Source organism: Spea bombifrons, chromosome 10 (assembly GCF_027358695.1).
Source record: "Spea bombifrons isolate aSpeBom1 chromosome 10, aSpeBom1.2.pri, whole genome shotgun sequence".
NCBI classification, from domain to species: Eukaryota; Metazoa; Chordata; class Amphibia; order Anura; family Pelobatidae; genus Spea; species Spea bombifrons.
This window is the reverse complement of record NC_071096.1, coordinates 23,317,814-23,340,754: the sequence shown is the minus strand read 5'-3', so window position 1 is coordinate 23,340,754 and position 22,941 is coordinate 23,317,814. Positions and strand designations below refer to the sequence as shown.

Here is a 22,941-nt window from a genome sequence, read left to right as displayed (position 1 = left end):
CGCCTTCTCGGCGTCCGTGGAGAGGAAGGCAGAGGGTATGGAAGAGGACCTGGCCAAATGCATAAGGCTGAGGGCGCGGATAGTACAGTCCCTGGCCTCGCGGCCAGGGACAAAGCCCGACTGGTCCGGGTGTATCAAGGCAGGAAGAAAAGGCTTCAGTCTGTTCGCCAAGATTTTAGCGAACAGCTTAACATCCGCGTTAAGCAGGGAGATCGGGCGGTAGCTGCCGCAATGTTCCGGATCCTTGCCCTCCTTCGGGATAAGAGTGATGGACGCCAAAGTAGAGTGCGGGTGTATCCGGCCGCCATCCAAAATAGAATTAAAGGCGTCCACAAAATGCTGGCCAAGTTGTTCGTGGAAACGGGAATAATATTTCAAAGGGAATCCGTCAGGGCCGGGACATTTCCCAGGCCGAGAGGATTTGATGGCAAAGGAAAAGTCTGCGAGAGAGATAGGAGCATCTAGGCTCGCAGCCGCCTCAGTCGGTAGGCGCCGGGTCAGGGTGCGCGAGAGGTATTCGCGGATGCGTGGAACCCGAGAGGGTGAATTCCCCCTAGGAGTGGGGAGATTGTAGAGGTCAGTAAAATATTCGAGGAAGCCGGCCGAGATGTCGGAATGGAGGAGCCGCACTACTCCATCCGAGGAACGAATCTTGGGAATATAGGTGAGGCGGCGGGACTGCTGAAGAGCCCGCGCCAGAAATTTACCAGACTTATCCCCATGCTCATGAAAAAGCGCCCTATTCCGCAAATAGGATCTGTGGTGTCTGGCGTTCAAAAGAGAGGCCAGCTCCCTCCGAAGCAGCAATAAACGTTGCAGGTGCTCCCCAGACAGAGACTCCTTATGAGCGCGCTCCGCAGCAGCAATTTGGACACAGAGAGACGAGATCGACATGCCTGCCGCCTTTTTACGCTTTGAGCAGAGACTGATAAGGCGCCCCCTCAGAACACATTTATGGGCCTCCCATACAGTGAGGCGGGGGGTGTCCTCCGTGAGGTTATCACGGAAGTATTGGGAGATCGCGTCGGCCACGTCCGTACAGACGCTGGCGTCCGCCAGGAGGGACTCGTTGAAGCGCCAGGTGCGTTCGGATGAACGAAGGAGGGGAGAGCAAATGGAAACAGTCAGAGGGGCGTGGTCAGACCACGTAGTCAAGCCTATGCGGGCTCTGCGCAGCAGGGCAGCGTGTTGGTACGGGAGGAAAAAATAGTCGATTCGGGAGTAGGAGCCATGAGGCGCGGAGAAGAACGTGTAGTCCCGGTCGGTCGGGTGGAGGGCCCTCCAACAATCAACGAGACGATACCGGGAGAGGAGGGAGTGGATCTTGCGCAGCACATGTGTAGGGGAACGCGAGGTGCCAGTGGAGGTGTCAAAAGATGGGTGAAGGGCGATATTGAAATCGCCGCCCAGCACCAAGACACCGTCGCTAAAGTCGTGGAGGCGACCGAGGGCGGTCCGCAGGGCATCGTGTTGGCCCCGATTGGGCAGGTAGAGGTTAGCGAAGGTATAAGTCTGGGTAGCAATGAGGCACTTAAGAAACAGAAAGCGGCCACCGGGGTCCGCCAACACGGCCACCTCCCGGAAGGGGACAGTTTTCGATAGCAGGATGGCGGCACCTTTCGTTTTGGAGCCCGAGGTATTGCTAAAGTAGCCTGTAGGGTAATAATGGTTAGACAGGCGGGGCGCCGAACCCTCTCGAAAGTGTGTCTCCTGGATGAAGGCCACATCAACCCGCTCCCGTCGCAAGTCACAGAGCAAATGGGAACGCTTCTCTGGGATATTTAGGCCCCGGGCATTAAGAGAGAGAAACGTGAGCGGGCTCTCTCGGGCGGGGGAAGGCATAGCGGGCAGAGGAGACAAAGGGAGGGGGAGAAAAAAAAAAAAAAAAAAAAAAAAGGGGAGGGGGAGGCGAGGAGGAACAGACACAAAGGAAAAAGGAAGGGAGTAGAAGAGAGAAGGACAAGAGGGAAGGGGGAAGAAGGGGAGACAAGGAAGAACGAAGGGGGGGGGGAAGGGCACTAAGTGCGCCGGGAAGGGTGAAAGAAAAAAACAAACCTCACTGCGCCTTGGCGAGCAAGGGATCACCCAGCCCTTACAAAAGAGGGCGCAAAGTGACAGGGCCTGCACAGCCCCAGGGGAGAAACAACAGCGCAAGGAGTTAGCAAAACGTAACAATAACTACAGCGAAGGCATCCGCCATCGCCCAGCAGCTGTGAGAGCAATAGGGGAACACGTGAAGGTGCAACTGCGATAGCTAATAAAGGGTCCGGACATAGTACTAGAGGAGGTAGGGGCGTGCGTGGAGCGAAAAATCATGTTGTGTCAACGGTACACGGCCAATCGGTGCAGATAACCATAAAAAGGAGAACAGCCGGATAGGCAGTATAATACAGATCAAATACAATGAAATAACAACAGTCTCATAAGGCACAGTAAAGTGGTAAACAAGCCGCCACAGCGGGCGAAAGCACCGACGTAATCATGAGTGATGAACAGTGCAGCAAAACCGCAACACGGGGAGTACCCCAGAGCAAGTGGGCAACAACATAAGGCAAGGACGGCCCAATGGTATAACGAGAAAAAAAAAAAAAAAAAAAAAAGAAAAGAAAGGGGGGGGGTGCACGAGAAACCCGCCTAAGGAGGCAGGAAGGTGAGGTCAGCCGGACACGGGAGGCCTAGGGATGCTACATAATACAGAGCAAGGTATCGAAATAGCCGGACCGTAAGGCAGGTGGTAAAGAAGAAACTACAGTAGGTCAGGGCCCCGACAAAACGTGTTGCGTAAAGTAGTTATTCAACATTGCCATATTGCCATATGAAGACATCCAACACGCCAGTAAGTAAATAATAATGCCATACAAAAATTCAGGGACCAAATATTAGAAACTCGGCCATCAAGCAAGTACCCAGAGTACAGTAAATAGCACTAAAGCATGAGAAAGAAATGCCGAGTAATAGTACAGAGACGAATGACGCGAAAAACCCTGACTTCACGGACATGGAGGATAATATGTTTGTTGAAGGCACAGGTGTAATTGAGGGTGTCAGGCATGGCCGATGGGTCCACATGGCTAAAGAATGTTAGGTGTCGCAATAGACATCATTCTGGTGAGTGTCCGTGCACGTGTGTTGTAAAGACCACAGTGCCAAAAAAAAAAAAAAAAAAAAGAAATAAAATAAAAAAAAAAAAAAAAAAAAAAAAAAATAATAATAATAATTAAAATAAAATAAAGAACCATAAGGCAGGAACAGGCGGCATAAAAGCAACTACAGCAGGTCATGGCACCGACAAAACCTGCTTATGAAAGAAGTTATCCAATATTGCCATACGATGTCAGCCAGTGAGACTGGAAGTTATAATTCCATACAAAAAGTCGGGGACCATATGTGAGAGACAAGGGGGATAAGATGTTTGTTCAATCACCGGGTAACCTTGATTGTAAGTCATGGCCGAGGGAGTTATAAGGCAAAACAGTGTAAGTTAACACAGTAAAAATCGTGCTGGCGAGTCGGTGCCACCTTACTTCCCTCCCGTCCCTTAGAGACTACAGCGCTGATAAATAATAATAATAACTATAAAAAAAAAAAAAAAAAAAAAAAAAAAAAAAACCCAGGAGGGCGTGCGGAGCCGGATACATGAGTGCGAGATATCAGAGCATTGGGTGCGAACGGAAGCCGTAGAATGGCCATAACCCGCTCCATCGCCCGCCTGTCATGAGAAGTAGGTATGCGGCACACAGGGAAGACGGCCAATCGCCGCCAACCAAATCGCGGCGCCCCCCCCACTGAGGAGTAGCACGGGGCGCCCATAGTACAACAGAACCGTCACGGCACGGGGACGGCAACCATGTGTGATGAGCGGTAACATGTGCAATAACATACCGGAGAAAATAAAGATATATACAGAGTAATAATAAAAAAAAAAAAAAAAAAAAAAAAAAAAAGAGATAGAGTTCACGGCGCAGGTCCCACCAGTGTCGAAGCGGACAAAGGGCAGGACAAATAAATTAACAAAACAAAGAGGCCAACAGATCGAAATGCAGTAACCGGGCAACCCCTGGCACACACAGGCATACAGGGGGGGCACACAGTAATGAGGATACCAAAAGCTCCACGCAGCAGGAAAAACACGTCCTCTTATTCTTCGGCATCCCGAGGCAGCGGTGGTGGACGCTGAGAGGGAGCAGCCGCTGCGCGGTCAGGGAGCCGACGGGGGCGTTCAGAGCGCCTGGGCTGACGGGGTGGCATCGGTCTGGAGGGTTCCGCATCAGGGACGAGGCCCAGTAGGGACCAGTCCGGTATGGTGAGGTCCGAAAGTCCCAGGGCGGCTAAGACCGCAGGGAGGTCACGGTAGAAGCGCACATGGTGGGAGGTAGCTCCATGTCGGATAGTGAGCATAAAGGGGTGACCCCAGTGATACGGGATGCGCAGCCTGCTCAGCTCCGACGTAAGAGGGCGTAGAATCCGCCGCGCCTGGAGAGTGAGATCCGAGAGATCTTGATAGAAGGTGACAGTACAGCCCTGGTAGGGCCAGGAGCCAACCTCACGCGCCCTCGCCATAATGGCTTCTTTCATGGAGAAATCCACGAAGTGGCAAATAATATCCCGGGGCGGGCTGGTCGTGTTACCTCGGGGCCGGAGGGCCCGATGCGCCCTGTCCACCTCCCGCGATGAATCCACTCGGCGGCCCATGAGGTCGGTGAAGAGGGACGTGAGCAGGTCGGGTAAGCCCTCCGCAGATTCGCCCTCAGGCACTCCGCGTATGCGGATGTTGTGGCGGCGACCCCTGTTCTCGAGGTCCTCGAGGCGGCGTCGGAGGGAGATCAAGAGCCGGTGATGGTGGTCAGCAGTACGCTGGGTAAGTAGAGCGGCCTGATGTTGCGAGGTCGTAGTATCCTCCAGGGTCGTCACCCGGCGCTCCAGCACGGAGAGGTCGGTGCGTAAGGCCGCCACTTCATCGCGGACGACCTGTCTCAGCTCCACGATGAGATTCGAGAAGTCCGTCCGCCACGGAGCAGAGGAGAAAATTTGCAGCGCCTCAGACGTGGGAGGAGGGCGAGGCAGTGGAGGAGCAGGCTGAGAATCGTCGGCGGAAGACATACTGGCAGGGGAACCTGCCTCGTGGTCCTCAGAGGCCTGAGAGGCCAAGTCCGCCGGGGTGTGGAAATAGTCTCGCAAGGAGGCAGAGACCGGCCGAGACCGACCACCCGGGGTGGAAGGGTCCGAGGTAGGTTTCTTATTTCGACCCATAGCAGCACGTGGAGTCGGATTCTGCAAAAAACTGGCGAGCGACGGCGGAGCCAGTCAGTTAAGCAGCCATCTTCCCTGAAGGTCGGGCACGCCCCTCCGAGATAAATTACATTTAAACAAGATGTTAAAGAAGTATATTTATCAAAACAAATACCAAATAGCACAATACATCTGACATGTATCATGAATAAATAGAAATAAAATAATAATGCCACATCTAAAACTTTGCCCAAATGTTTTATTTTCACATTTTGTGAAAGTTTTTGAATTACTGAAAAAAGGTGAAAATATAACACAAAAAGTAGCATATACATGTATAAACCAAAAATGAATGACATTTTCTATTTAAAGGAGATTCATAAAAATAATGTCTACCAGAGGTACAGAAACTTGAAAATATATACACACATTGATACATACAGAACAGCTTAATCTTCTTAAGAAAGGGAAAAGACATAACATAACCACTAAAGAAAAATGCATTATTAAAAAACAGCAGAAAGGAGGTACACTTGAATATACGCATAAAATACACACCAAAATTTGTAGTATCAGGGCAGGAGTATATTTATGCCAAAGCCTTAAAAATAAAATACCGTATTTTCTCAATTATAAGACTAGTTTTTTCAGAAAAAAATCATCTTGGAAAAAACCCAACATTGTTTTATAATCCAGGTCTTCTTTTAGTCAGATCTCAGATCCACTGAATCAGCACTTCTGCTGACTACTGGATAGTTTGGGGAGTCATCTTATAATCAAGCAAATACGGTATATACCTGTTGTCTATAGCAGTCTCTCTGCTTTGGAACATTGTCATGCTACATTACAGTGGGAGGACCCTGAATCTGTTTCACAACAACAGATCCATCACACCATCAGTGGAAATTTCCACGCATCTGTTGTGTGTTGATGTTTAGATGTCAGCAGGCACCAGTGGACATGAAGCCAGCAAAGATTTTGGACAGGAAGTCGCTGTTCCATCCCCCCCTTTAACACAGCTCACTGTAACAGCAAAAATGCAAACATTTAGGCAAAGCTAATGATATACTGTTTCATCACACTATATATATATATATATATATATATATATATATATATATATATATATATATATATATATATAGTGTGATGAAACAGTATATCATTAGCTTTGCCTAAATGTTTTTGGACAGGAAGTCGCTGTTCCATCCCCCCCCCCCCTTTAACACAGCTCACTGTAACAGCAAAAATGCAAACTTTGCAAAATCAAGGCATTTTTCTAGCAAATACGATATATATATATATATATATATATATATATATATATCGTATTTGCTAGAAAAATGCTCTGAAAAAGACCCCTATAAAGTCTTATAATCGGGGTCGTCTTATAATCAGACCTCAAATAGGTCTGACTATGAGACTGCAGGGGACCTGGATCCTCCTGTCTTATGCCCCCCCCAGCAACTTACCGGTGCGGGAAATTCTCTCTGACAGCCGGGGAAGGTCTGCGCGATGGACGCAGAAACCCCCGCTGCTAACTGCACCTCCTTCCGGCTGCAGCAGAAGTTGCCTACGCGAATCTCGTAGACGTCTACACTATAATAATAATTGGTAGTTGCAGCCCTAACAGTGGGACACTGGTACATCTGGCCAGAAGTGGTCTTCACTGTGGCCAACCACCTCTGACGTGAAAACATGGCAAAATGACTCAACTATTCAGGAAAACACAGGAAATCGGGTGCAGAAAAATGACAGCAGAATGAATGGTTTCTTCAATGCTGAGAAGTACAGGCAGATACTTATTTACCATACATTACCATCAAGGAGGCACTCACAAATGTCTTCTGCAGCATGAGAACGACCCCAAACATGCAGAATTATCTTCAGGGTAAAGCATTACAAGGAGAACCCTGAGCTCATCATCATCAAGTCTGTCTGTGATTACATGAAGAGAGAGAAGCAACCGGGGCTGCCCAAATCCACAGAAGTATTGTGGTTAGTTCTCCAAGATGTTTGGAACAAGCTACCTACCAAACTGTGTGCAAGTGTGCCTAGAAGTGATGCTGTTTTGAAGGCAAATGGTAGTCACATGAAATACTGATTTCATTTAGATTTACCTTCTGTTCACTCAATTTGAATTTTGTTAAATGATAAAAATAATGTTTATAGTAATTTGACGAAATATAAAGTCATCACTTACCGGGCAACAAACACACATTTTCTTGAAAATAACTTTTGGCTTTGAAGATGCTAAACGTTAAAAAAAAAAAAAAAAAAAAAAAAAAAGAAATGGGATATTTTTTTCCTTTCATAAGTCATGTCTTACTGTATAAATAGCAGTGTATCCATATTTGCGACAATACTATGGGTTCCATTGCTTATGACCCCAGTTCCAACTAAGTACTGGCCCCAAGTGTCTATTGTCCAACTGGACTGCATTTGGACTGCATTTAAATCACACTGGAAACCAGAAAGTAGGGGATCCATTAGGAAATATATCCAGGTTTTCTTCAGTGTATTCCCCATGATCTGGCAACCTCCTGGAATTTGGAAGACAAAGTGATGACGGAAACTGCTCATTGATGAAAAGGGAGCAAATTGAGGCCTTATTTTCTGCAGTATGTGGCTTCACAGAAGGAAAGCCTGACAACTGAGTTCCATGGTCCAGCTGAAGGATATGGCATGGAGCCCTGTACCCATATTGGAAACAAGGAAATCTATGCTCACTAGCTAGGCCTGTGGGAGGCTGGGCCAATTTTTGTTTTTGTGCTATAGTTCCGTTGCAAGTTTTAATACTGATAGATACCTAATTCCAACCCAGAGTCAAAGTAACTAAAACTAAATAAGTGTCTGCTCTCCCATATGCAATATGGGAGAGCAGGCCTAATATATACTGCCTAACTCTCGTGGTGGTGATATTGATAAGAACAATCCAAACACAGGTAAGGTATAAACAGTTGCACGTATGTTTAAATAGAATATTACCAATTAATAAATAACCTATGTGTGATATGTCATCAGAAATTAACCTCATTGAACAAGCAGTGGTCTGTTTTTTGACCAAATTAGATTGGTCACTCTTTGCATAAACCACAGGAACTTTACTCGTCCCAACATGATGGTTGTAATGTAAATATGGTCATTAAATTATGTTAAAATAAAGAGCATGGAGATAAAAGCTAGAGTGTTATGGAACAATTACAATTCATTTTAAGGGAAATGAACTAATAACAAATATGATGCAACTTATCAAACTTGTTCGCATAAATTTGCAATCTTGATTAATGGCTGGGGTCCCTAGAGTACTGCTTGCCACTCACCAGGGACCCTCAAGGACCCTCTGCCAGAGCCAATATGCATGACACCTTGATCATCACTGACACCCCTACTAGCCCTGCCATTTCTAAGTTTGCCTGTAACGTGTAACTAATACCACTTTTTTAAAACGGCAATGCCTCTGTCAGTTAAAAAAAATGACTAAACAGAGATGCAGGATAGAGTGACAAAACAAAAGACCTGACATAAAAAATATTTAATATTTAATAAGAAACACAATGAGGAAAAATCTCAATATATGGACCCAAATACACTAGTGTGTTCCACTAGCCTGATCAAGATTATGAAGCAAAAAATGAGGATCACTCTCAAAATCAGGTATGAAATAATAGCACCTGGCATATATGACTGCCAAATAACACCCTATGTGTTCAGCAATATCTGCTGATACCACCCATACATAGGTTTTCTGGGTTTTTTTAGGTTAAAAGGCCACAGTTAGGAAGTATGCATTTTTCAACTTAGAATTTTGAAACCTTTCCTATTTAGGACATCTTTGAAGCTGGCAATTCAATTTACCCCCATCGAACTATATTTTTTCGAAAACTAGACACCCCGGGTATTTTATATGCTGGTGTTTAAACACTTTCCATGCGCTAATTCTACCACTAGCCTTTGAAACTTTGTGGTAGTAATTACAGCAATGTCTCACATACAGAGGTTTTGGAGAAGGTATGGGGCCAAAGATAAAACACTCCGCAGGTACTTCCCCCGGGGCTTCTATGGTGGAGCACCGGAAGGTCATGTTGGCAACGATTTTCATTATCGATTATTATCGATTTTATTGATTAGTTGTTGCAGCCCTACACTAATGTCTGCTAAATTTTGTAGGAAGTTTACTTTTCTCATTTTTTATTACTCATACATTTCAATGTTACTTTGAATTTCTTGCACAGCACATGTGCAATTGCAGAAAAACCTAACAATGTGTGTTCAGCATCATTTCCCAAGGCTCACATGCATAGTTCAGGCAAGTTGCTGGGAAGCTATGGGGCCAAAGCTGGAACATCCACATTAAAGTTTTCAAATGTGGAATTTTCCAAAATTGGTTTGCTGGGTAGACAACCCAAAAAATAGATTAATTTATAACATTAACCAAAAATGATAAAGAATCAGAAAGAAAATCAAAATGATAATACAATTAAATTAAATGGTTCAGAACGAATTATACATATATATCAGTATTCATGTATTCACAGTTCCATTACTGTTGTTACACGAGCTCAGGCACCTCTCAGTTAAGATAATATCATTCATCATCATTCTGTTGTGGAATTGTCAACACGTCTCGTGGTCTATACTTTTGCAATATGTATTACTATAATGAACTATGTAGTCCACTTACCATAAAAGTGGCTTGGACACATGTCTTGGTAGTCTGTCCACTTGATTCCAGAACATCAGGTGTCATGAGTGGAGTCGAGGAGAGTGGATGTCCCTTTCGCAACCAATCATTCTCATGGAGATCACTCAGATTCAGCCGGCTGCAGGGGTCTACAGTCAGTAAACCTATGAAAAGTATGAAAGATGGGACTCACGGTGTAAAAGAGAATTGGAAGCCAAGAATAAATACACTGATCAGCCATAACATTATGACCGCTAATAGGTAAAGTGAATAAGACTGATAATCTTGTTATTATGGCTCTTATTAGTGGGTGTGATATATTGGACAGCAATGTAACATTGTTTTCTCAAAGTTGATGTTTTAGAAGCAGGAAAAAGTGTAATGATCTGAGCGACTTTGACAAGGGGCAAATTGCGATGGCAAGGGGCAGAGCATCTCCAAAACTGCAGGAAAAAGTGTAATGATCTGAGCGACTTTGACAAGGGGCAAATTGCGATGGCAAGGGGCAGAGCATCTCCAAAACTGCAGCTCTTGTGGGGTGTCAGTACTTATCAAAAGTGGTCCAAGGAAGGAAAAGTGGTGAACCAGCGGCAAAGTCATGGGCGGCCAAGGCTCATTGATGTACATGGGGAGTGTGGCCCGTGTGGTCTAATCTGACGAGCTACTATAGCTCAAATTGCTGAAAAGGTTAATGCTTGTTCTGATAGAAAGGTGTCAAAACACACAGTGCATCACAGTTTGTTGTGTATGGGGCTGCATAGCTCCAGGGTGCCCATGCTGACCCCTATCCATTGCTGAAAGCGCCTACAATGGACACGCAAGCCTAAGAACTGGACCACAAAGAAATGGAAGAAGGTGGCTTGGTCTGATGAATTATGATTTCTTTTACATTACATGGATGGCCGGGTGCGTGCGCGTCACTTACCTAACACATGGCACCAGGATGCATCTATGGAGGCCACACCTCTCAACTTACAGGACTTAAAGGATATGCTGCTAACATCTTGGTGCCAGATGCCACAGCACACCTTCAGAGGTCTTGTGGAGTCCATGCCTTGACGTATCAGGGGTGTTCTGGTGGCAAAAGGGGGACCTACGCAATATTAAGCAGGTAGTCATAATGTTATGGCTGATCAGTGTATATAAAAATTTTCTGTATCCAACAGAAACCCATGAGTATTCTTTGAGAACACTATTTTCAAAATGATGGCAGCTATTTCAGTTTCTCAGTTAGGTAAGTGACGCGCACGCACCCGGCCATCCAGGTGGCAATAAATGGCAAAAAAAAGGCATTTAAGCTACTAAAACAGGAAGGCAGTGAGGAAGCACTAAGAAGCTATCGGGAAAAAAATAAAATATGTAAAAATCAGATAAAAGCAGCAAAAGTGGCGACAGAAAGACTCATTGCCAAAGAGAGTAAAACAAACCCCAAAATGTTCTTTAACTATATAAATAGTAAAAAGGTTAAAAATGAAAGCGTCGGCCCCTTAAAAAGTAATGAGGGAGACGTTATAGACGGGGATCAGGAAAAAGCGAATCTATTAAATATATTCTTCTCTGCTGTATTCACAGAGGAAAATGAAATGCCAGGTAATATACAGCAGGATGAGATAAATGCCCCAGTACATGTCGCCTGTCTAACCCAGGAAGAAGTGCAGTGCCGCCTAAAAAAAATCAAAATAGACAAATCACCAGGTCCAGATGGCATTCACCCCCGCGTTCTAAGGGAGTTAAGTAATGTAATAGACAGACCCCTATTTCTAATATTCAAGGACTCTATAGTGACCGGGTCTGTTCCCCAGGACTGGCGCATTGCAAATGTTGTGCCAATATTCAAAAAGGGGACAAAAAGTGACCCGGGGAATTATAGGCCTGTTAGTTTAACTTCTGTTGTATGTAAACTGTTTGAGGGTTTCCTAAGAGATGCTATTTTGGAGTATCTCAATGAAAATAAATGTATGACTCCATATCAGCATGGGTTTACAAGGGATCGGTCCTGTCAAACTAACCTGATCAGCTTTTATGAGGAGGTGAGCTCAAGACTGGATCGGGGAGAATCGCTGGATGTCGTATATCTTGATTTTTCCAAAGCATTTGATACGGTGCCACATAAAAGGCTGGTACATAAAATGAGAATGCTTGGGCTGGGGGAGAATGTGTGTATGTGGGTAAGTAACTGGCTCAGTGATAGGAAACAGAGGGTGGTTATTAATGGTACATACTCTGAGTGGGTGACTGTTACTAGTGGGGTACCACAGGGGTCAGTTTTGGGTCCTATTCTTTTTAATATATTTATTAATGACCTTGTAGAGGGATTGTATAGTAAAGTATCAATCTTTGCAGACGATACTAAGCTCTGTAGCGTGGTTAACACAATAGAGGACAGTGCACGATTACAAATGGATCTGCATAGGTTGGAGGCTTGGGCTGGGATGTGGCAGATGAGGTTCAACACGGATAAATGTAAGGTTATGCACATGGGGAAGAAAAATCCAGGCTGGGAATATGTATTAAATGGGAAAACACTGGGGACGACTGACATGGAAAAGGACTTAGGAGTCTTGGTTAACAGTAAATTTACCTGTAGCGACCAGTGTCGGGCAGCTGCTGCTAAGGCAAATAAAATCATGGGGTGCATCAAAAGGGGCATGGATGCCCATGACAAGGAAATAATTCTACCATTGTACAAGTCACTAGTCAGACCACACATGGAATACTGTGTACAGTACTGGGCACCAGTGTACAAGAAAGATATAGTGGAACTGGAGAGGGTTCAAAGACGGGCAACCAGAGTAATAAGGGGAATGGAAGGACTGCAGTACCCAGAAAGATTATCAGAATTAGGGTTATTTAGTTTGGAGAAAAGACGGCTTAGGGGGGACTTAATAACTATGTATAAATATATAAGGAGGCAGTACAGAGATCACTCCCAGGACCTATTTATACCCAGGACTGTATCTATAACAAGGGGACATCCTCTACGGCTGGAGGAAAGAAGGTTTCTACACCAGCACAGACGGGGGTTCTTTACAGTAAGAGCGGTGAGACTATGGAACTCTCTGCCAGAGGAAGTGGTAATGGTAAACTCAATAAAAGAGTTTAAAAGGAGCCTGGACGTGTTTCTTGAAAGCAATAATATCACAAGTTATGGATAGTAGATTAATAGGGACAGAACGTTGATCCAGGGATTTATTCTGATTGCCATATTTGGAGTCGGGAAGGAATTTTCCCCCTGGTATGGGGCAATTGGCATCTGCTTCATAAGGGTTTTTTGCCTTCCTCTGGATCAACACGGTAGGGACACAATATGTATATAGGTTGAACTTGATGGACTTTGGTCTTTTTTCAACCTTATGAACTATGAATATGTTTATGTCTTAACTTACAAGTTTGTACAGTGTGTCAATGGCTATTACCTTTCACAAGCTCCTTGGCATTGTTGCTTACATGTTCCCAATTCTCCCCTTCCATACTGAAGTCACCTTCCTTAATCTTACGGATGATGTCAGCAGCATGACTCTGTGGACACCCACCTTTTTCTGCCTGAAATGGTACTTGACCAGACAGCATGGTGTACTGCAAGACAGAAAGAGAGCTTAAAACATGGTGTACAACAAGACAGAACATTAAGCCACAGCATTTTCTATAAAAAGAACAAAATGGATACCTGTTCCTTATGCAAATAGACTAATTTATTCAGCAGAAAAAATAAAATGGTAACAACTCAGAGATTTATAACATTTTCTAAACTATGTTTATTACAAAAAAAACCCGGATTCCCAAATGAAAATCTTCCAAAATCTTTTTTTTTTTTTTTTAAAGATTTTATATATATTTTTTTAAATATTAAGGGCTTCATTGATCACCCTGGAAGAGCTCTTAAAAAGGTAAGTGATCCTTTTTTCTTAGTAACCGACTGGATGGATCTCAACCTCCCCCTACCAGGAGGACTCAGGGATAAGTAAGGTTTCTACTTTTTTCATTTAATGTCTGTCCCCTTCAAAGGGGGATTTTATTTATTCAGAATGGAGAAGGAGAATGATTAGAGAGACTGCATGGACTGCAATATAATTTCTAAATCGTAATAAAAATATAATTTAAAACATTCTATAAGCTTTTATAGTATAAACGACAATACCAGTGATAATGCCCTTACAAACACAGTCAGGCACAGTAACAGAGTGTACAGTAATACTACATTAACTCCTTCCTTACCATGGCTTTTAGTGCCATAAGTACCATTTTACCATATGTGGGTTTCCCAATTTCCATGTTTGAGGTATCCACACAAATTATACATCGATTTTTTTAAAAGAGACAATGGGCTTTCATTATAAACCATAGAAACATGCAAGTATGTAAAAAAAATCATACTTGTTTTGCAATTTTGCTTAGAATTTATTCTACGCAGTAGGTGCCACTGATGAACAAAGACCCAATTTATGTTTGACAGCATCCCCAAATACACCACACCTGTCACGACACAGCGTAGGAAGGAGACACCGAAGTCAGGTAGGACTGGTAAGGGATAGTCCAGGAAGCCGAGGTCAGGGAGCCAGAGATCAGGAACGTCGAAATACAAGCCAAGGTCAGGATACCGGAGAACAGGAACGTCGTGGGATACGGAAAGGACCGATGAAGCGAGGCGAAAGCTTCATAGAGGGTACCCTGAGCCGCAGGTATTTGGTCGATAACCACACCCTGTCGCCAGGAGTGTAAGCAGGATTACCAGAACGCCTCTTATTAGCTTGGAGTTCCTGTCTCCCACCAGCCAGCTCCAAGGCCCTTTGCACAGAAGTCCAGGTGAACCGGATAGTAGCCAGCCTCTCCTCCAGAGCCGGATCAGAAGAATTCGGAAAAGCACCAGGGAAGGTTTGCGGATGAAGACCGTAAACACAGTAGAATGAGGAAACTCCCGTAGACTCCTGCACAGCATTATTACGGGCGAATTCCGCTAAGGGTAACAAGTCAACCCAATCGTCCTGATGGTGGTTGCTAAAGATGCGCAGGTACTGTTCAAGATGTTGGTGGGCTCTCTCTGCTGCTCCGTTAGACTGTGGGTTATATGCAGAGGAGAACGCCAAGGAGACCCCCAAGGCCTTAGAAAACTCGCGCCAGAAGCGTGCTATGAATTGGGTACCACGATCAGAGCCAATCTCAGTAGGAACTCCATGAAGACTGACAAGTTCCCGCAGGAATATGTCTGCCAACACAGAAGCCGTAGGAAGTCTCTTCAGAGGAACCATGTGGGCCATTTTCGAGAAACAATAAATGATCATCAGGATTACGCTATGTCCTTTGGAGTTGGGTAAATCCACAATAAAATCCAGGGTGTCGAGGGACGAGGCAAAGGACGAAGCAACCCAGCGGGGGGTCTCCTGGAGGTTTTGTTGGCAGCACACTTGGCACAGGAGCGAACGAACAAGGCAGTGTCCTTAGTCCAGTCTGGCCACCAAAAAGTTCTGGACACGAGATCCTTAGTGCGAGCTAACCCCAGGTGTCCCGCCGTTCTGGAACCATGAGACAGACGGAGAACACGGGTTCTAAAGTGCGCGGGAACAAATAGCTTACCAGCCGGCAGGGAGGCTGGAGCTCGAGCTTGTAGTCCAGAAATGAGTTCCAATAAGGGGGTCTGGCAGTGGAGATGCAGAGCACCTAGGACCTTCGTAGCTGGCACAATAGGTTCAGGGGCACGAGTCTCCTCCTCTAGGCATGTATGCATTCGGGAGAGGGCATCCGCCTTGACGTTCTTGGAACCTGGACGATACGTTAAAATGAAGGGAAATCGGGAAAGAAATAAAGCCCATCTGGCCTGTCGAGGGTTAAGGCACTTGGCGGTTTCAATATACCGCAGGTTCTTGTGGTCTGTCAGAATCAATGTGGGAATCTGTACGCCCTCCAGAAGGTGACACCATTCCTCCAGTGCAAGGATGACAGCCAGAAGTTCCTTGTTCCCGATGTCATAGTTTCTTTTTCCGCCGGGGAGAATCTCCTGGAGAAATAGCCGCAGGGATGGAGTGGTCCACTGTAGGAAGCCCTTTGAGACAGAACAGCGCCAACCCCGGATTCAGAAGCGTCGACCTCTAGAACGTTTATCGTTTATAAATTCTTGGAAAACCGCTGGGGCACTGCACAGCCCGAACGGCATCACCGTATATTCATAATGACCGGGAAGGGGTGTTGAAGGCGGTCTTCCATTCTTCTTCGGCTCGGATGCGGACAAGGTTGCATGCTCCCCGGAGATCCAATTTGGTATAAATAGTGGCCCCGCGTAACCTGTCAAAAAGTTCAGAAATAAGTGGAATGGGGTACGTGTTGTGCCTCGTAATCTTGTTGAGACCTCTATAATCAATGCATGGACCCCGTTCTTCTTTTTAATGAAGAAGAATCCTGCACCAGCGGGCGATATCCACCGGCGAATAAATCCTCGGCGAAGGTTCTCCTCAATGTATGACTCCATAGCCTGGGTCTCCGGAATGGAGAGTGGATAAACCCGGCCTCTGGTTGGCATGGCCCCAGGCATCAATCGGACAGTCGTAAGGCCTGTGGGGCGATAGTTTCTCTGCCTCCTTCTTATCGAAGACATCAGAAAACTGTCGGTAAGGCTCAGGCAGAAGAGAGGTAATGTTCGAAGGTACAGTTACCGCGGCATTTCTCAAAGGAGTGAGACAATGACCCCTGCAGGAAGTACTCCAAGCGGTGATCTGAGTACTACTCGAGTCAATGGTAGGATTGTGGTCCCGTAGACAAGGAAATCCCGAAATGATGGGAATGGCGGGTGAGCGGATAACGAGCAGCTATAGGCGTTCGCTGTGGACGATGCCCACGGTGAGGTTGAGTAGAGCGGTGGAGAGGGTAATCCGATCCGGAAGAAGCGGTCTATCATCGATGGCCTCCACAGACAATGGGACGGACAAGGAAAGGGTGGGAATGCGTTGCTGGACACAGAAAACAGAGTCACTGAAGTTGCCGGCAGCGCCGGAATCCAGAAAGGCCTCCGTATCAATGAAACCAGTGGACCAAGCCAGACGAACCGGAACTGTCATACGGGTGGTGAAGAGGTTAGGGGAATGGTTCACTATACCTATGGTAGGTTCCCCTGGCCTACCTAGGTACTGGCGTTTCCCGGCCTGCTGGGACAGTGTCTGATGAGGTGACCAGAGAGACCACAGTAAAAACATAGTCCTTCCTGTCTCCTTCTGTTCCTCTCATGTTCAGACACTCGAGCTGCTCCCAACTGCATCAGATCCTCAGGAGGGTCAGAGGATGTAGCCGCAGGAGAAAAAAAAGTTGAGTGGAGCCTCCTCCCCTTTCGCGTAGTCTTAGACTCTCACGTTGTACTTGTCTTTTGCGGAGACGAAGATCAATTTGAGATATGTACGAAATCACAGAGTCCAGTTCAGTAGGTAAATCTCTGGCAGCAGTCTCATCCTTGAGGGTCTCGGATAGTCCATTAAGAAAGGACGGATGGTAAATAAGGAAGTTGACGCAGTGGTTCCTCTCCCAGGAACGTCAAATACGACTCGTAGACGTGACACAAATTCCGAATAGGAGCGGACCATAGAAGCGTCTCTCTCCCAGAGCGGCGAAGCCCATGTCAAGGCTTTATCAGTGAGGAGCGAAATTATGTACCCCATTGGTAACAGGACCTTACTCAGAGATAAACCCATGTTGTTTTTTTATCTTGAAACCCATGTGACTTTAGATGTTCAACAATCCTATCCTTTAACATTGTTTTCATTAATTTCCCCACTACTAATGTACGATTCACAGGCCTATTATGTTAATACAATAATACCGTATTTGCCCGAATATAGGCTGCACTCCCCCCCCCACTTTAAGTCTTCAAAATGGGGGTGTGGCCTATATTCAGGGTTTAGCGCAGGAATGCTCAATTCGTATCGCCCGATGCCCGGGACATGCAGTTTCAGGCGCCAGCAGGGTTAGGATACAGATCCCCCGCAGCGCTGCAGGAGACCTGCAGCATACTCTCTGATACGCTCAGACAGCCTCCCCTTTCCACGAGGGGAGTGCCGGCACGGGAGATTGTCTAAACGCATCGCGCAGACGTTCACCGGCTGCGGCGATGCGCGTAAACAACCTCCGCTGCCGGCACGTCTGCTCGATGTGCTTTAACAATCTCCCTTGCCGAGAATTCCCACGGGGGGAGTCCCGGCAAGGGAGATTGTTAAAGCACATGGTGCAGACGTGCCGGCAGCGGAGGTTGTTTACACCCGCATCGCCGCAGCCGGTGAACGTCTGCGCGATGCGCTTTAACAATCTTCCTTGCCGACGGAAGCGTCGGCACCAGAAGTTGTATACGCGTATTGCGTAGATGTCCCCCGTCGGGAGTCTGCACTGGTAAATCTAGGGGGGGCACATCTTGGGGGCAGAGTGGCAGCATATCTCGGGGGGGACAGAGTGGCAGCATATCTCGGGGGGGACAGAGTGGCAGCATATCTCGGGGACGGGACAGAGTGGCAGCATATCTCGGGGGAGGGCAGAGTGGCAGCATATCTATTACACTTAGAATTAAAATTTTTCTTTAAAAAAGCACCTAACTTTTAGGGTGCGGCCTATACTCTGGTGCGGCCTATAATTGAGCCAATACGGTAATAATGCATCATACTTATTTAATATATCAGCAGGTTAGAGTTATTTTAAGTATTATTTAAATATGGGTATATAAATAGCTTGAACTATGAAATGCAAGGGGGTTTTACTGTAGCAAAGTAGTTGGTTTCCAGCTAATGCGTGGAGCTCAGAACCACTGGTGCTAGGTGTAAGGACTTACCTGCCTCTCCGGTCCCGCTCCATGGCTGCTCCCGCAACGCTTCCTCCTCAGACGGCTTCCCGGGCTGCGAGTACCACCGCTACCTGGTCGGCGTCTTCACCGCATGGCCGACCACGCGGCAAACAGGTACCACGTTACATTTGTAACATGCCCTTTTAACCTCGGGTGACCTCTTCATGCAGGACACGCCTCTTCCTCTCCCTATTTAAACCCGAACTTCCTCTTCTGGATCACCCTTGGTTGGTGTATTTTTGCTACTTGCTTGCGCATTAGATTGTGACTGACTGCTCTGGGTTGACTTGGCTTGTTGACCTCGTTCCTGTCTCCTGATTCGGCTACTGATTCCTGCTCGTCTGGTATTGATTTGGCTTGTTGACCTCGTCTGTGGATTCTGATTTGGCTTATCCTGATTACCTGTCTGACCCGGTTGGTTCTCTGACTTTCTTTCTGGTTCCTGTTTGGCCTGGCCCACTCCGCCATCCGGTGTCCTACCTCACCATACCATTACACTAGGGTATTTACACGGATTTTAACATTTTAAATTGGATATACAACTCCCTGGACCACATCTACATTTAAATATTGTCAGTGTTTTTAAGGTGTTTTGGCAGTAATTAAAATGGAATGGAAAATTGTTTAGCTACAAATGGGTAACATCCTTTTCAAATCATGGCAAATATAAGATGTTATGCCTTCTGCTTACAACAAACAATCCAAAACCACCAAAATGCTACTTGCTCCAGGGCAAATCCCTCAACCGCTGCAACATCCAATTCATTTGCATCCCACAAAACATGAGTTAATGAAGCAATGCAAATGTACAGAACACTTACCAGAATAACACCAAGACTCCAGAGGTCACATGACTCATCATAACCTTGGTGAGAAAGTAACTCTGGGGCTGCATAGTGCAACGAAAAGCAGGGAGTGTGCAGAGGACGTATTCCTGGTGGACAAAGCCTTGCAAATCCAAAATCTATTACTTTCAGAACTGCATCATCCGCGGAAGACGAAAGGAGTAGATTCTAAGTGTGAGAGAAAAACTATAATTTTGTATTATTTTAACCCCCTCCTAAGCCTTTAAAATTACAATTGTCTTTGCTTACCTCTGGTTTGAGGTCTCTGTGCACCACTCCAGCCTCGTGCATGTGAGTAACAGCGCTCACCAGACTGCGCATAAGACTACTTGCCTCTACTTCACTAAAACATGACTGTTTTTTTATGCAATCCAGCAATTCACCGCCATCCAAAAGTTCCATAACAATATAAGAGTGGTACTGAAGTAGTAAGAACAGTAAAAATAAAAAGGTAAAAAGAAAAAAATAGTCAAATAGTAATAGTGATGGATACACAATAGAAAAAAGTTACACAATAGAAAAAAAAATATCATTTTATGACGCTCTATATATACCCACCATCTCCAAAAGTTGCCCTTGCACTGGTGAGCATCTTTGGAGGAAATCCAATTTACACAAGGTCTTCTTGCACATTTTAGGCTCCTTTCTGTTAACTCTGCTCTCAACTCACCTATTCAACCTCTTTTTACTGGCATTTTTTCATTCTTGTTTAAGCATGCCCTCATTTCTCCCATTTTTAAAAAACTTACAATATATCCTATATTAATATTTAAATATAGTCTCCCTTCTCCCCCTGGCCTCTATACTAATACAAAGTAACGTCTATACAGGGGCGTACCTAGAGTATTTGGCACCTGGGGCGGATCCTGCATGTGGCACCCCCCCACACACACACTTGCATAGCTTCTATCGTTAGGCAAACATTGACGGTGGTACAGCATAACACCTATCACTATATACTGTAGCACACATTGACTGGGGTGCAGCATAACACCTATTACTATATAGTGAGGCAGACATTGACGGTGTTACAGCATAACTGCTATCATTATATACTGAGGCAAACATTGACGGTGGTGCAGCATAACTGCTATCATTATATACTGAGGCAAACATTGACGGTGGTACAGCATAACTGCTATCATTATATACTGAGGAAAACATTGACGGTGGTAGAGCATAACTATGATTATATACCGAGGCAAACATTGACGGTGGTAGAGCATAACTATCATTATATACCGAGGCAAACATTGACGGTGGTAGAGTATAACTATCATTATATACCAAGGCAAACATTGACGGTGGTACAGCATAACACCTACCTATCACTATACATTAAGCCAAACATTGACAATAATCCAGCATAACCCCTATCACTATATACTAAGCCAAACATTGATGTATTGTAGGCCTACCACTTCAGTGTCTGGCTTAGTATATAGGGATGCACCAAAAGGAAAATTCTGGACCGAAACCTAAAATTCAGCATTCACTTGACCGAAACCGAAAATGATCCCCCCCACCTTTAAAAATAAAAACACTTTTATAAAAAGTAAGTTACACAACAAAATTAGCCAACAAAAACAATAACAATATCGATATATAAATATATATAGAGAGAGAGATTGTTAACAGCAATCACACTCCTATCAAGCCCAGGTTCTAGCATGTACTGGTTGCCTAGGCATGATAGGAGTGTGATTGCTGTTGGCAATTAATATTGTTATTTAATTTTTCTGTCCAATTTTGGAGTGTTACTTACCTTTAATAAAAGTGTGGTTAACACACCAAAATCGGACACAAAACATAAACAACAATATTTTATAAATACTCCTATCATGCCCAGGCAGCCAGTACATGCTGGAACCTGGGCATGATAGGAATGTGATTACACCCTCCCTATGCCATGCTATCCCCCCACTTACATTTCCATGCTATCACACATACTCATTCACAAACATTCAGCATAAACTACAGCATAACACCCACCACTCGCACACACTTACTGATCCCCTCTCACTGAATGTTTTCCTACCTTTCCTCTGTCACTGTCACTTTTCCTCCTCCTCTTCATTCTTCCTCTTGGCTCTTCTTCCTCCTCTTGGCTCTTCTTCCTCTGTGTCCCTCTCACCACCTGCGGCTTTCTTCTACTGTTGTTACCTCTTTCCACTCCCATATTCAGGATTTCACCCGCGCCGCTCCCCTCCTGTGGAATTCCCTTCCCCGTTCCGTCACACTTTCTGCCTCGTACGCGACTTTCAAAACCTCTCTGAAAACTCACTTGTTCAGGGAAGCGTACAACATTCCTTTACAGTGCTCCCAACCATCATCCTAATCAAAGCCATCAGAACAAACTACTTCAACACATCACCGCAACCAGATCAACTCATCCCCATCCAAGCAGTCCTCTCCTATTGTCTCCGACTGGATTGTAAGCTCGCAAGAGCAGGGCCCTCTTCTCCTTTGCACTAGTTTGTTATTGTATGTGTTTATAAAGTGTTCTAATGAATGTAACAGCGCTGCGGAATCAGCCGACGCTTTATAAATAAATAGAATCTAATGTAACGTTCTGTTCTTCCGGTGCAGTAAGTGCGGAAGGCGGTGGCGCGGCTTATGTGTTGTGCGCCAGGATGTGACATCAAATCCCGACGTACAGGATCAGTTGCGACGCGCATTGCAAGGTAGCAGGATCGGAGGTCCTGCATTAACAGACCTCCCGCTCCCTTGATTGTCTTTAAGCCGGTTAGAGGGAGATCCTTGATTTCCCCAACCAAGCCTGCTCCTCTAGCGGTGGACATTACTGTCCGTCTCTGGAGGGTGCCGGCGTGATGGCACCCCCTAATGAGCGGCACCAGGGGTGGACTGCCCCCCCTTGGTACGCTACTGTGTCTATAGTTATCTTACCCACTTTCTTGCCTCAAATTATCTTCTAGACACTCTACTATCTATCCCACAATTACTAATGACCTCCTTACCGCTAAAACAAATTTTTCTTACTCATCCTGTTGGACTCACTCATAAAAAAAACAAGAAGCATGCAACCTATTCTAGTTGTACCCTCAACCTACACTCACTTGCCACTTTATTAGGTACACCTTGCTAGTACCGGGTAGGACCCCCTTTTGCCTTCAGACCTGCCTTCATTCTTCATATTATACTTTCTACAAGGTGCTGGAAACATTCCTCAGAGATATTGGTCCATATGGACATGATGTCTTCACGCATTTGCTGCAGATTTGTCGGCAGCACATCCTTGATGCAAATTTCCCGTTCCACCACATCCCAAAGGATTGAGATCTGGTGACTGTGGAGGTCATTGGAGTACGGTGAATTTACCAGGAAACCAGTTTAGGATTATGTGAGCTTTGTGACAT

General features: G+C 45.5%; 1 protein-coding gene across 1 annotated transcript in view; it reads right to left on the bottom strand.

Annotated features, from left to right (window-relative positions):
* LOC128467232 (ribosomal protein S6 kinase alpha-5-like) overlaps positions 1 to 22,941 on the bottom strand; it is a 66,181-nt gene that overhangs the window by 6,070 nt on the left and 37,170 nt on the right. The window contains exons 13-16 of the mRNA XM_053448799.1: positions 19,814 to 19,984; positions 19,541 to 19,732; positions 13,330 to 13,489; positions 9,914 to 10,077 (exon numbers count right to left, since the gene is read on the bottom strand). Of these exons, the coding sequence (XP_053304774.1) occupies positions 9,914 to 10,077; positions 13,330 to 13,489; positions 19,541 to 19,732; positions 19,814 to 19,984 (687 nt within the window). The remainder of the gene's footprint in view (positions 1 to 9,913; positions 10,078 to 13,329; positions 13,490 to 19,540; positions 19,733 to 19,813; positions 19,985 to 22,941) is intronic.